The sequence below is a fragment of the Xiphias gladius genome, chromosome 7, assembly GCF_016859285.1.
Source record: "Xiphias gladius isolate SHS-SW01 ecotype Sanya breed wild chromosome 7, ASM1685928v1, whole genome shotgun sequence".
Taxonomy (NCBI): domain Eukaryota; kingdom Metazoa; phylum Chordata; class Actinopteri; order Istiophoriformes; family Xiphiidae; genus Xiphias; species Xiphias gladius.
Window position 1 is genome coordinate 8,303,853 of NC_053406.1, and position 15,286 is coordinate 8,319,138.

Below are 15,286 nucleotides of genomic sequence, written 5' to 3' on the forward strand. Positions count from 1 at the left end.
TTAGTGCCTAATGGTAGTTCTCATGCAAGATGGTGTTGAGTGTCTTTGATGGAGGATTTAGTGCTAAAGTGGGTTCAACTCTGTGTGGGCAAGTACAGGCCTGGGCTGGGTTGATAAAAGCGATGGGGAAGGAGGGGCGTAAACAGTTCGAAAGTGCAGACAAACTCCACTCGATCCAGCTTAAATAAACTGCCACATTTCGCCTTTGCCTTCACATCAAAGCGCAGACTGTCTGAGTCCCAGTCCCATCACAATTTGCAGCCGTTTGCAACATGTATGTTTTTGCAGTACCAACACTACTTAAAGGAAAAATTAACTCAGTTGAGGCCTAGACAGCTTCGCTGTCAGAGTCACCTTTTGCATAAAGACAACTCACTCGGGTCTTATTTTCAATGTAAAACTGCACAGTTTATTTTGATGTGTCAGCTGAATCAGACAATAGTTTAATGGAGTTCTCATGTGAGACTGTAAAAACACTGTTTATTCTCAGCTCTTCTACCTTGCTTTTACTTCTGACTAGAATGAATGACTTTCTGCTTGTTCACCAGTCTAACAGGGAGCAATATATTATTACAGGCCTAATTTAATCAAATGAAGAAGCAAAGATCTCTTGTCTGTCCTCTGTCTCGGATCTGTTCTAAGGTTTCTTTCTTGAGAGAGAAAATAGAGGGAAAAAAAGAGCCTAAGACAGAAAAAAGAAAGTGGGAGACCTAATTTTACAAACAGCCAGACAGACATTGGTTACATGGGCGAAGGAGGGACAGCTGCTGTGCATTCCAGACGAGGTCGAGGCGTCAGCGAGCGGTGAAAACAAGCATGACCTGTATGTTGCCCCAGTGTGCTGCTGGCAGACAATCACCAGCCAATGGAGATGCCAGAACATCTGGGTTTGACGAATCGTGTTGCTGTGAGAGGAGTGGCACAACTTTTCGGCATCACTAATTTGGATTCAAGCCAAGCCTTTTGTGATCTGGTTATAATGATTTTATTTGATGTGGAATTGAGACGGATAAGGAGGATGAGCTAAAGAGAGAGACTCAAACGTTGAAGCCTGACTGAACCTTTTGATTTTGTGTGCACCTTAACCTGTTGAAGCCCCAAGATACCCTGTTGTAGTCCTTTGAAGTTTTGCCTAATGTACGTTACCACCCAAGTTGATCAGACAAGATAGTGCTATTATGTCATACTGCAGACTCTAACAAATTGTGATATATGTCGGCCTTTGTTGTCTAAATAAGTGTGGGTGCTTTGCAGATTGAATGAAAAAGACATGCTAGTTAATTGGAACTGTATAGGGCCTTTTTGTGTCTATTTACAAGTCATTTGTTGAGTCTTGGCCCGATTTAGTTTTTAGCAGTCTATTCTAGTGTTAGTGGCCCCGGGGTCTTTCCCCTGCTTCCCTCATCATCTCTCCTGTTTTGTTCCCTTATCCCACACTTCTGTAGCCTGGTCAATCTAATTAGATGAGTGCGAGTCATCAGGCACTGTTTAAAGCCATCAAAGGGAGCTCTGTTCCCCACTGGGTGCCCACTGGCTGTGAGCAGAGAACAGTAAGCCTAGTGTGTTACTGAGACCCTTGAGACTGCCCATCCCCATCTCTCCTAGCCACCCGCCAGCAGCCACAGTGACATCATCACCTCTTCCCCCGACCCTTGACCTCTCAGAATGTTTGACCCCATGCTTGGTCCGGTGACAGTAGACCCACTGTGTAGGGGCAGCATGGTAGGAGGGCTAGCAGGGGTCATGGTGTCACTGATGGGCACCAGGCGCTGCTCTCACACCAGGGATGCGCGGGCAGCAGAGAGATTAGTGTTTGTGGTATTTGCAAATAAACTTGTGTTTATTTTAATGCCAGATTAGTGGGATTTGCCTTAGAACCCTGTCTGAAATCCCAGAAAGTGTAGACAAAAACAGTTGAAAAGCCACTTGCATGACAACTGTCCCAACTCACTATGCACTAAATTCTGTTTATAAACAGCACTGATTTCCACTATCTGCTATTCAGCCTACTGAAATGTGCACATGTATTGCCTGCAAAAATAGTGCACATGCAGTGTTACCTCCTTTTTAAAACGAACAAATCTGACGGTGTGACAGCTCTTGTTTAAATAGATTGGATCTGATATGGAGACAGTGTCTGTCTAGACTGGAGGTAATTGTTGAGCCATGTTATTAATCACGATCAGATCCAACTGCGTTGACTTTGTTTGTGTGCGTGTGGGTGCATGTGTGTATCTCTGTAAATAGCTAACTGAACCACATTCACAATTCTCTCTTTCCCACCCTCTCCCCGTCTCAATTCAATTTTCCATTCAGTAAGCTTTATTGGAATGAAATGCAATACAGGATACATCGTTTTAGCTTGGGTTGTCAATAATTATTGAAGCAGTATATAATATTAGCATGTTAGTAATTGCAACCCCAAATGAAATAGATATTGATATTTTTCAAAATAATAACATAATCAGTGTTCTTTGTAATTTGTCACTGGCAGATCCGGAGTGTGGAGATGTCCCCCTGCTAACTCCAGGAAGTAAAGAGATGATGTCCCAGGCTCTGAAGGCCACCTTCAGTGGCTTCACAAAAGAACAGCAGCGACTGGGTATTCCCAAAGGTAGGACTGTAAGCTGCTTGTATTCTTGTCAGTCCGTAACATTTGCATTGGGGAACTTAAATCTTATCATTAACCACGAGCCCTCAAAACTACTTCAACATGTCCCATGTCAGGGATGCACATTCATTAGATTTTTTGACATCATAGCCTGCTTTAGATCATTCAGTGAAGTTGTCTCTTAGAAGGATTCACTGAAAAGCAGAAGAAACTCAGTTATTCCAGAAATGGCATTACATTAAAGTACATTTCAGTCCAGGCAGACTCACTGACTGCAACATTCAGAGAATCTAGACACAGAGACAAACAGTAAAACAGTGAGTTAGCTTTCAGGCTGAACGCAGAGCCTTTTCATGTTGTTCGGAAGCAGCAGGACATTCAGTATCTTTCTGTGTAATGATCCTGCAAACTATGGTTTTGGGTTGTTATTACCACTGCTGTTTACATCCAGTGCTGCCTCCCTGTTTGCTGTTGATTGACTCGCTATTGGTAGATATATCTACCACACAGACAGTGTGAAAGTTGGCAGCATAACCAAAGGTCAGAGATTTCTGGCAGTGAAAACAGAAATTAATACACTATGTGATGTGCTGCAGGTCACAGTGCAGAAAAGTGAACCAGAAAAGTGAATATTTAAACTGTATTGTCATATCAGTCACAGGTCAAGGTGAATGTTTGAATAAATATGTAAGTGTAGCATATGCACCTCAGCAAGTAGAGCGTTAATGCATCCTATAATACTTAAAGTTACATTAACAAAAAAAAAAAAAAAGAATACCAAATGGTCTAACAATATATACAACAATCACAAATTTTGATCCTCTTCAGATCCCAGACAGTGGACAGAAAACCATGTGGCTGAGTGGTTAACATGGACAGTGAACGAATTCAGTCTGAAGAACGTTGACTTTGACAAATTCTGCATGAACGGAGCCAGCCTGTGTGCGATGGGGAAGGAACGCTTCCTGGACTTAGCACCAGACTTTGTGGGTGACATCCTTTGGGAACATTTAGAAATGCTTCAAAAAGGTAAGGCCATAGTAATCTAAAGACAAGTTAATATACTGATTTTCGGGTATTTTTGTGCGTTATAAGTAAGTTTTAATACAGACTACAGGCTAAGAGACATATTATATTTGAGAAAAACTCACTCAGACCAAACAGGGTGATGTCACTGCTTACACCAGTTTAGGACTCTGTTGGCATTTGCTATACTGGAGCCAAACAGGAAGACACAGTTTAGCCCAGGTCATTAATTTTTGATAATGCTGGATGCAGTTACATGATACATGAAATCAATGACGAGGTCATTGACACTCTCGATCTATTTTTCATGAAGAGGACACAAAGCATTATCCCATCAATGGATTGACCTCCAACTTCCAGGAATCCCGTTATACCTCAGACTACTTTGTCAGTGAGTACTCATCACTCTCCTTGTTAATCCCTCTGCCTAGAATATAAATGTAAATGCAAAAAGAGGTTTATTGTTGTGAATAAAAAAGGATTGGCATTTAGTGTTTAGTGTAGTCTAAAAATGGATATTGATCCCTAGAGAAGCTTTGCAGGTGTAGGTATATATTGACCATACAGTATCTCGTAGAAAATAATATGGCATCACTGTAAGTTTTGCTGATATTAGGCCTGATCAATAATCTTGCCTAAAATGTACAAGATTCGTCTTGTGCACTCAAGGCTGGGCTTATGGACTATTCACACACTAAGCATTTGGGCAGCATTCCAGCACAAGAGGTATAATGACTCCACTCTCATAATATCGATCTTTTCCTCCTCTGTTTTGCTCCTTGCTTTCTTTCTCTGCTTTCTGTCTACACTCGTTTTTTCTTAATTTCTCCAGGCTATGGTGTTGAGCATGCTCAGTGTGTCCCTCCTTCTGAATACTCAGAGCCCGGCTTCATCACAGAGTCCTACCAGACACTTCATCCCATCAGCTCAGAGGAATTGCTGACGCTCAAGTATGAGAGTGAATATCCTGCTGTCATCCTACGGGACACGCCCCTCAACCCGCTGCAGGGGGACTACTTTTCTGTCAAGCAGGAGGTGGTGTCCCCTGACAACATGTGTGTGGGGCGCCTCAGCAGAGGTGAGTGGTCGCATACTAGATATGAAAGAATAAAGTTGTGATTTGATAGGATATTAAGATTATAGGATTAGTCTGGAGAAGCATTGCAGTGAAGATTTGCTGCATTTATGTTGTATTCAACAGATTGTTTAGATTAAGTGCTTGATAAATGTGTCCACAAGTGCAGGCATGTGTTTGTGCAAGTGCATCTAAATGTTGAGTGTTTCTGTGGGTGTATGAATGCATGTTATTGTGCTGAAGCTACCAGAATCTTGTCATGCAACATCTGTGTGTATGTATTAGAAGAGAAGAAAAGCAGGTCCCCTGCTTGGTTTGTGGTTCAAGTGAACCTGCCTCACACTCTAGACTGGGTTTGGAAAAAAAAAAAGAAAACTCTATTGTTTTTGTCAAAGTGATACACAAACCAAAGCCACAACGTGTTCGCTTCTTGCCGCCTGTCCTTTATGTAAAACAGTTCAAGTGGTGTAACCTTCAAGAATTTTTTTCTTTTTGTTTCTGTTGGCCTCTTTTCCTTGACTCAACCTTAAGTTTCTGAGTAAGGAGATAGAGGTGTCATCCTCAGTTAGAAAGCGTGGGGTTTTCTCATGAAACTGCTTTTCTGAATACACAGGCTTGTTTCTCTCCCAGTGATAGTTTACAGAGGAATTAGCAGCATGGTTTACATTTATAGTCACAAAGCTAGGATTTTCTTCTCCCAAGTCCCCAGCTGTATAAATGAATAGCATGTGCCAAGTGCATTATACAAGCGCCTTTACCCCCCAACGGTGCTTTAAGCATTTGCCTGCAAGGTATGAGGTCCAGTCCTCATGCATCACACATACCAAGGTTTTTAGCTCTCCCAACGTGGGAAAGTATTTTATAGCACAACTGATATCCACATGTGGCTTCAATTTCAGCAGTTGAAGATTTTCAGCATCAATCGAGGCACTGCATTATCTGTCATTTGTTAATGACGTACCATTGAGAGACTCCTCTTATCTTTCCCAAGGCCAGAAATAGCAGGGCAATTTGTGTGATTGTCTTCCATTTAAAATCAAACTCAAATGGTGGTTGTACAAGGGAAATGACGTGTGAAATGAAGAGAGATGAGGCACTGTACAGAGAAATATAGCTTAGTGAGAATGAATATAATTTACTACTAAGGTGTTGTTTACATCACTTTTATACACACTGCTCCTTTGTCAAAGGCTACAAAAATGTGTAACAATTTACATTCTCATGCACCGAAGTATCACACTGAAAAAAAGCTACACATACATTTTTAGAAATTACTTTTTCGAGAAAATGCATAGCAACAGAGTCATACACAATACAAATTCAGGCTTTATTAAAGAGCGTTTTAAAGTATGATATGCTATAAAACTTACAATATACAGATTACTCCTTTGTAACACCTTCAATTTAAAAAGTTAATTCTCGTCCTTCCCTCTCAGGTAAGCTCGGTGGCCAGGACTCCTTTGAGAGCATTGAGAGCTTTGAAAGCTGTGACCGATTGACCCAGTCCTGGAGCAGCCAGTCTTCATTCAGTAGCCTGCAGCGGGTACCTTCATATGACAGCTTTGACTCAGAAGACTATCCCACTGCCCTGCACGGCCACAAGCCCAAGGGCACCTTCAAAGACTATGTGAGGGAGCGCTCAGACCTCAGCAAGGATAAACCTGTCATCCCAGCAGCGGCACTGGCAGGATACACAGGTAAGATGTCTAGAGGTCATACTTTATACATTATAATTTTGTATAGACTCCTACCGCGAAAAGTGCTGCAGCGTTTTATAAACCTTTTTCACAGCAGACATTTTAAAATGTCATAGCAGGAAAAGCGCAGGGTAACCAATAACATTAATCATAGCTCTGTTCAGTGTGCCTTTAAGTCAGCCAGCATGCACAACCGGACCCAGATATTGGTATACCTTAAAGGAAATGTATCCATTACAAATTTTAATAGTTACAGAACATAACAAAATGTAGAACAATATTATTTATTTATTTACAATAGTTTATTTACAATAGTTCTTGTAGTCTTTATTATTATTATTATTATTATTATTATTATTATTATTATTATTATAACACAGTAAGGACTACATTTAACGAATAATATTGGTGTTTATGATCATTCCTTGTAGTCTCTGCATGCAATCAGAAGACTTTTAAGAGATTGTCTCGTTTTTCTAGGTTCAAAATATTATATAATGTATAGTTTGTTGACATTCACTCTATTACATACTGAAAAAAAATCCCATAGCCTTGAACATTGCCTAGGCAATCATTCATCTCTATAAACATAAAGACACCAAAGCTCGGTTTGAAGGTGAACATGTCTTATTCGCAGAATGTATTGCAGAAATCTTAGTGGTGAACATCTCAGTCAGGGCAAATAAAACCCAAACTATTAAGTGCATGATTATTCTTTTTTAGGGGGGAAATATTCTCACATGATGCAGAATTCCTTCCAATAGTTCTAAGGAAACAAAATTCAGTGCAGCTGTAACACACTTGTTGATGCTCTGCAAAAGCCCCGGATATGGAGGTGCCTTATTGCACTTCTTAAAAATAACCAAACAAAAAAACACCTTTTACCCAGGCAGCACGAATCAGGCAAATTACAGGAAACAAAACAGATTTCGCTCGTACCTTCTTCTTCTTCTCTCTATCTCTCACACTTTTTTGTTCTTTCTTCACCTATCATCTACCTCCTTGTAATCTGCAGCCTGCATCTAAACCTATTTTTTCTAGGTCGTCCTAGCAACGCTGAAACATAGAAATTATGCCTGCCCCTGCACATAACACCGAGTAAAATTATCTCTTCATCTCGTAAAGCATCTTCATACTCGTACATGCTCAAAGAGCTGGTTTATGTATGTTTTCCGAGTTCAATAAGATTTGGAGATATTTGCAAGCTCCTCTAAAGCAAATGCACTATTTTAGCATTTGTTATGGTTTTTGGTTTAAAAAGGTGCATGAAAAAACTGCTACTGTTACTACTCTTAACAGTTTACCAAGATGTGTTTGATAACACTGGGCTGCTCCTATAACTAAATGAACCTAGGAAATTGATATAAATAACTTTAAGGCTTTTCTGGTATTCTGTAAACTGACTCTTAATGTTAAATATTGCATAAACCTATGATTAACAAATCATGTGTTGCATAAGAAAATGCATATTAAACCTTTTTGGGCATTAGTAAAGGATTTAGTTCAACTATGACATGAGTCTTTATGACATACAGTACATTACTGTTAAAAAATTGAATTGTAAAGAGAGTTGAACAGTTACACTGTAGACAGTGAATTGCCTCCAACGCCAAAGAGTTTGGGACTTTTTCAGCCACGTTTAAATTATAGTCACAAGGCCGCGAGGTTGCCAGCATTGGAAAAGGGGAACTCCAAGCAAAGTTCCAACGTCACTAACAATGCATACATCAGATCTCAACAGACTGTCCCAAAGTTGGTATGTGCAAGTTAATTGGTCATTTCTATGGTTATTAGTTCAAAAGCCGCATATGGAACAATGAGTCATTCATTCGTAATGATGTTGGAAAGATGTTGTAATGTACTTTATAATCAAATAATGAAGACTAAGACACAGTCTAAAACCGTTCTAGTGACCATTAGAGGTTGTGTTGCTCCCGGCACCCCATTTGATAAAAGTGGACTGAACCAAGAAACTTACAGTTAATGCATAAAAATAAATATGATGCATAAGCTGATACAGTAAAGATATAAATATGAGTCATGGCCAAACAGTCTGGATTTCCTAGAGAGATTCTTAATCCTTTGTGTAAATTTTAGTCTGAGGAGTTTTTAAACAAGCTACGACCAAATCTCCCTTTATGATATGTGCTTGGACTTTGAAATCTGTGTTATATCTAAATGTAAACCTAAGCATGTGGAGATATCATCTTCCACCATCTTTGCAGATGTACATCATGACATTCTGACTCCATTTACCGCTTCAGTTGTGACGTCTGACATGTATCAGTTATTAAGAAACCACAGATGACTCCAAAGAGCTCATGTGTGAAAGCCTTGTGAGTGTTTCCAGTCTAATACATAGTAATTTATTCTCACTGAGGAGAATGTGCTTTCTCTGAGCTTTCATACAATGGGAAAAGGGAAAGAAGAAAATAAAAATCATGCTAAAACACCCCAATTTCCCTGAAAGAGGAAAATGTCGAGCAGCCCGCTATGGTCCTAGCTGTTATTAGGGGCAGTGTATGAAGAGTGTAGTACTTAAAAGATGGAAGCATTGTTTTAGTGTTCGTATGTGTGTGCCCATGTGCATATGTGTGGGTGGATGAAGAAATAGAGGAAGAAAGGGAGAGCAAGAGAGAGAGAAACCTCAAAAAAAAAAAAAAATCAAATCTCAAAATAAAGAAAAAAGCTTTTGTAAAATTCCAAATTGATGTTTGTGACAGCTTGACAGTTTGCTCTGCTCGGCTTCCTGTCCCAGTCGTGGGGTGACAGGTGACACTCGTAGCGAGGACAGGGAGCCTGATAAGGCTAAAGAGAGATAAGTAAAGCTCCTCTTGTCATCTCCGTGGTTTCCTGTGACAATTCTCCATTTACACCTCTGCCTACGGTAACATCAGGCAGCCTCACAAGATGGTAAACTGTCTGTAGCATGATACTTGTCTCGTGTCTCTCCTCTTTCTCTCAGTCTCACAAGTACATACATACAAATGCACACAAAGGGACTTTATTTGCATTGCCACTATATGCAGTCAAGTGGTTAAAAATTGGTAATACAATTGATTATTCATTGTTTCATTCAATTGATTTATTGAGTTAAAACCCTACAGATTAGCTGATTCCAACAGTTTCTAATATGCTAATCATGATTTGAATACCTTTGAGTTGTCTTTTTTCTTTTTTTCTTTTTTTTTTACATTGACCATAAATAATCCATAGATTAATCTGCAGTTGCAGCCCCAGTCACAACCCAGCTTTCTTGTTTATAGCTGCATAATCTCAAGACTCATTTAGCGTGCCACAGGTCAAATAATTAACACTGCTTTGAATGTGAGTCCGTTACCCTTTTGCCACACTGTATGCTTTTTCAATGAAGCCCATTGTGCATGGAGACTTATAACATATTTTGGAAATTTTTTTTTTTTTTTTTGGTCAAAGTGTCGCCTACAGTCTACCGTGAGAGCAATGGGGGCTGGTAAACGGGCAATGTATTACCCTTATGAGGGCTCGCTGTTACAGTAGCAGACTTTTGGAATGCGAGTCAAAACTCTGTCTGAAAGAGACTCAGTGTTGCAGAGTCACTCATTTTCCAAAGTTGGGGTGGCTGTTGTCATGCACCTTCTCCAATCCTAGCGGGAGCAAAGAGGCCCCGTCAAACGCCATTTCAGTTCAGCCCACACGCCTCTTTCCCTGAAGGCTTTTGTTTGTGTTGTATAAGGGTATATTGGTCTTCGGAGGCACTTGAGAGAGCTAACTTTTGCTTACCTTTGGTTTTGCTGAGGCGGTGTGCTGCATAGGCAGGTGTGATTTCAACATGCAAGCCTCAAAAGTGGGTGGGTTAGTGTATGTGCTGAAAAACCACAAGATCAAAGTGTTCTTCTGTGAATCTAGTTCAGAGACCAAACCAGCCTCTTTTTGGTTGTCTTTGTTCTGCTTTCCCCAATTTTTCCATGAGATGTAATAAACTCTTGTAATAACTCTGAAGTTTGGTTTAACCAGGTTATTATATTACACTTCAGTCATGAAAACTCCATTATAACATTACAGAAAACTTAGTAACTGCTCTCCTTCTCTCACACACACAGTCTGTATTCAAGTCTCTGAGATGTGTTGCTGAAGGCAGCCTCTCTTATTTTAAACTAGTGATTTCATCAGTATGGAACTCAGACTCTAGATTCACATACTGCACAGGGCAACCGGCAGACAAGGGAATACATGATGAATGGGACTGTTGTATTTAGGAGGACATTTGGTTCCATTGCTGTACTTCAGTCTGACCCAGATTAGAAGGTTTACTTTGTCCCTCTTCAGACATGAGTGAATAATTGGCATGAGTATTTAACACTTTCACACATAGCAGAAATATCCACTGTAGAGATGCATTCCTCCTTTTTACCTTGTACTTTCAATCCCTTATATGTTTTATGCTGTGCAACAACAGTATGTAGATTCTGCATAGAGTTATGCAATGTGTCTCACTTTTGTAAACTCTTCTACTGGAAATCTTCCTATTCCCAAATGTGTGTTTTACCACTCTTGGGTTTCATTCAGCATCAACAAACCATAATGTATATGCAATTTACTGTGTCTTTATATATAATACAGTACTTTGGAACACTGAACTAACGATAGGACAGAACTTGAGTGTACCCTCAATCTGGATCTTGATATCTTAGCCCAGAGCTCACACTTTGCTAAATAACCCCCCCCACTACCTGTTTTCACATCAACAATAAAGTGTCTTTTCAGTGTAAACAGCTCTTCTGTAAATGCACACCTTCTCTCCCTCTCACATCTGTTCTGCAGGCAGCGGCCCCATCCAGCTGTGGCAGTTTCTTCTGGAGCTGCTGACCGACAAGTCTTGCCAGTCCTTCATCAGCTGGACTGGTGACGGCTGGGAGTTCAAGCTTTCTGACCCAGATGAGGTGAGGGGTCGTGACACCACTGGTCACTGGCACACGTGCTGGGAGGTCCTAAGTAGTTAACCAGATGAACATGATATCGTTTTACCTTTTAAGAATGTTTGCATGCCTTGTTTGGCTCCATTAATATTTTTGGAAGAGTTAAATTTACAGGTTTCACGTCATTAGTGATTCATTTCAAAATGACTTAGTAATACTGAAAACCAAAGTACTGCACTTGTATGTAAATGTAAATGATTACATTTACCAACGATTACCAGATTTTTTTTTTTTTAATGTGGCTTTGATATGAAACTGAACTAATTTGTTACACATTTATTATATGATTTTCTAAGTGTTTATGCCACTTCTTGATCATCTTATTCCTTGTATTGTTTTAGGTTGCTCGGAGGTGGGGTAAGAGGAAAAACAAGCCCAAAATGAACTACGAGAAGCTGAGCCGTGGCCTGCGCTACTACTATGACAAGAATATCATCCACAAGACATCGGGGAAACGCTACGTCTACCGCTTTGTCTGTGACTTAAAAAGCCTGCTGGGGTACACTCCTGAGGAGCTGCATGCAATGTTGGACGTAAAGCCTGATACGGACGAGTGAAAGCAAAGATGAAAAAGGAAGTGAAGACAAACCTTAAGGAGCCACATGGACTGGGGCTCATAAAGTGGTCTTAACTGTTTGATAGCATTTGTAAACCATTTTTTTGGGGACCAAAATGTTTTAAATGACTAACTGTGGTCTTTGTCAACTTCGAGCTCCTGTCTCTCAGACCATGTTTTAAAAAGAAGGCACAACCCAAAAGCCTGTATTCATACTCTGTTGCAGTTGAGATGTGTGTGCGCGCATGTGTGTGTGAGCGTGCGTATGTGTGATATATACTGGTATTATTTAGCAGCTCAAGGCAGATGGAGCGCTATCGGGTAGAGTTCAGGTTCCATTTTGCCTAAGTAGCACAGTGGGGAGACAAGAGGACCAAGGCAGAAAGTGTGAGAGAAAAAGAGAGAAAAAGAGTAAAATAAAATGATTTATTTCATTGCAACAAGAGAGCGGGCAGAAAGTTCCCGCTAAGAAAATGGTTGCCAAAATTTAAAAAAACCAAACTGAGCAAGGTTTCATTTCATATTTAGATATATGTTCACTGTTTCTCTTTGGTAAGGAGAGATTTTTCAGCTTGTACCAAAAATTGTCGTTTATAATTTGTTGTTTAAGGAGCGTATGCTTGTGCCAGTATTGTATTATTGATGTTGAGAACACCCAGTGTAAACCTACCTGCCAGGCATATATTGGAAAGATTATTTTTCTTATGTTGTCAATGAAGGTATCACAGTGGAACCAAAAATTCGATGCCAAGTTTAAATGTTCTCTTCTTTAGGAGCCTTTAACTGAAATGTGCTGATTGGTTATCAGACAACACTACAGACACTGGCCCTGTGCTTTTACAGGGTGTGAGGATCTGGTGAGATTACTCATACCCAGAGTGTCTGATAGACAGACAACTGAAAGTAGCCGTTGCTTTTGAAACTGACGCTTTCACCTTTACGTACATGTTTGCCACCTTGTTAGAGACACATATTGTGACTGAAACTTATGCATTTTGCATATACCATCAGTATTAGCAAACTGTAGACAATCTGTGGGGAAATTCAGGACTCTTGGGTAAGAAGAGTTGTTTAATGTGCAGATTAGATGCATAGTTTGTCGGTTCACTATCCATGTTAGCATTGCTTTAGAAGTGTTTGAATAGTCTATGTGTCTGTCTGTACAATAAAAATCACAAGTGAAGTAGTTGAGGGAGTGATTTTACAAAAATTGTAAGAATGTCGGATTATTTTTTTCTCTTGTTATGCAGCACATTTTGGCCATAGGGAAGTGGCTGCAGTATAGTGTGAAGGTACAGTGTAGGAAAAAGGGACAGGCAATAGAAAAATGTTGACTAGAGAGAATTAAAAGCTGTATGGGATAGATGAAGGTGACTGAAAGGAGTCTGTGGATCATGAAGATAATGATCACTTGTGAGGTCTGACAGAAAATGATAGAAATGATGCAAGTTGGCACTGCTTGGAGGTTTGCATTACATGGGTTGTGTATTTAATTTGCCACCGCCATTAAGGTTTGATGGCGCTTTCCCCTGAAATCTGAATGCAGATAGAGACGTAAAGGACTAGTGACAGACATTTGTATTTAATTTGTGATTTTGTGTGTTACTTATCCTTGAACAAAATAACATTCAGTTCATAGTGAGTAACTCATGTATGATTCTACCCATATTTGTGTAGTTTGCTCAAAACACATGCATAGAGATTTACTGGTTACATTTGAGCAAATTGGCAGCAGTTTCCTCCCCAGCAGTGGGAACAGTGGCTGTACACTGGCCTTATGGGAAATGCCAAAGTCGAAAATCATCTTAGAATACAATGTTATTGTTTACAGTGGCTGGATGTTACCCATATGGATGAAAATAGCTTTTGAGATGTCTATTTGTACAGATTGTATTTCATAATGCTTTATTGAGACCCAGATTACACAAATAAGCAAGAGACAAAGCAGGAATAATAACCAAAACCCATGTGAGGTCTATGGCCACGGTGCTTCACGTATCGTCCACAATGTTGGAAGACAGGGACCAGAAATCTCTCATATTTTCAGTGTTGACTTTTCTTTTATCTTTTGTTAATATGTTGGAAAGCACACAGCTTTAGGACAAAGAGAAACGCCTTTGCTGATCTGGGTTTCCCACTGAGTGAAGAAAAGAGATGCTGTATATGTTCATAGTGTTTAATTGGTAACAAGCTTGTCCACCGTCATCGAGCGCTGACTCACAAGCCTTCAACCATGCTTGTCATCCGTCACAAAGAAATTCAACAAATTAATTAGTAACAAGCTTCACTGTATTTTCATTCTTTTCTGCATGTTGGCGTCAAGGTTTCAAAACACTGTTTTTTGTTCAGGTTGTTTTTTTTTCTGATGTCAGTGTTTTATGTTAAAGAGAGCTTTACAGATTTTTAAATATATTTGTAACAGTTGCTAATGCCCTGGGAAAAAAAAAAAAGTTTTCTTTTTTCCCAACACAAGATCAAAATGTTAGTGTCGTTGACTTCATAAGATCAGTGTGCTAAAAGAAAACGTTCTGTCATTTAAAATGTTAATATTTTAAAAATTATTTTGTCAGGAAAATATACTGTTGTTAACTGTCAGAGATTACTGCAGGTCTTATGTATTAATGAACCTTAGTCAGGCAAGTGTATACATACCAATTGTGGCATATGCATATCTCAGAATGGATTCAGAAGGAAAAACCGTTTTTTGTTTTGGATGTTGTTTTTTTGTATATTTTATAGTGTCTCTGTATTTTTTTTATGAGATCATTTTTATTGTATTTAGTTCACAAACATTTGAATATTTTTCAATAATTTATATTTTATAAAAGACAAGAGATGCAGACAGCTGGTGCTTTCATGGGAATTTTAAGGTAGCGCAGGACAAAATAATGTAGCGATTTTTTTTGTTTTGGTCTTTTTTTTGTTTGTTTGTTTTTCTTTTTTATCCTTTTTTTTTATATAGAAAAATACACCTGTCTGCTAGAGAAAAAAGGCTGATGCTGGCCCATCAATGATTTCTGCTGGAAAGGTTTTATAAACTGTAGCTTCTATTTCTAAAATGTACTTAATGTACTTCAAATGATATAAAACATATGTGAACAAAGACTTGATAATTGTGTGTGGTGTTGCTGTTTTGATCCATGAACATACACTATTGTGATACTAAAAAAAATTGTTACTAATATACCATACTAATATAACTACTATAATACGATTATGCTATATACTAATATACTATACTATTATACTAGACTAGTTTTGCTAATATTGAAACATGGTGTTATTCTATACCTATTCTGCAGTAAGTCCTCTGGTCTAAGACATGATTTTGATTCTCAACTCAAGGTGAAACTCAAGGTTCCT

General features: G+C 39.2%; 1 protein-coding gene across 4 annotated transcripts in view; it reads left to right on the top strand.

The window, feature by feature from the left end:
* Window positions 1-15,016, top strand: part of ets1 (v-ets avian erythroblastosis virus E26 oncogene homolog 1) — a 38,373-nt gene extending 23,357 nt beyond the window's left edge. For 3 of the 4 annotated variants that reach the window (XM_040130908.1, XM_040130907.1, XM_040130911.1), the window contains 7 exons: window positions 2,495-2,614; window positions 3,440-3,640; window positions 3,951-4,028; window positions 4,470-4,715; window positions 6,149-6,409; window positions 11,213-11,331; window positions 11,709-15,016. In XM_040130908.1, coding sequence (XP_039986842.1) covers window positions 2,495-2,614; window positions 3,440-3,640; window positions 3,951-4,028; window positions 4,470-4,715; window positions 6,149-6,409; window positions 11,213-11,331; window positions 11,709-11,924 — 1,241 coding nt within the window. In that variant the 3' untranslated portion in view covers window positions 11,925-15,016. The remainder of the gene's footprint in view (window positions 1-2,494; window positions 2,615-3,439; window positions 3,641-3,950; window positions 4,029-4,469; window positions 4,716-6,148; window positions 6,410-11,212; window positions 11,332-11,708) is intronic. The other variant, XM_040130909.1, reaches the window with a different exon arrangement.
* The last annotated feature ends 270 nt before the right edge of the window (window positions 15,017-15,286 follow it).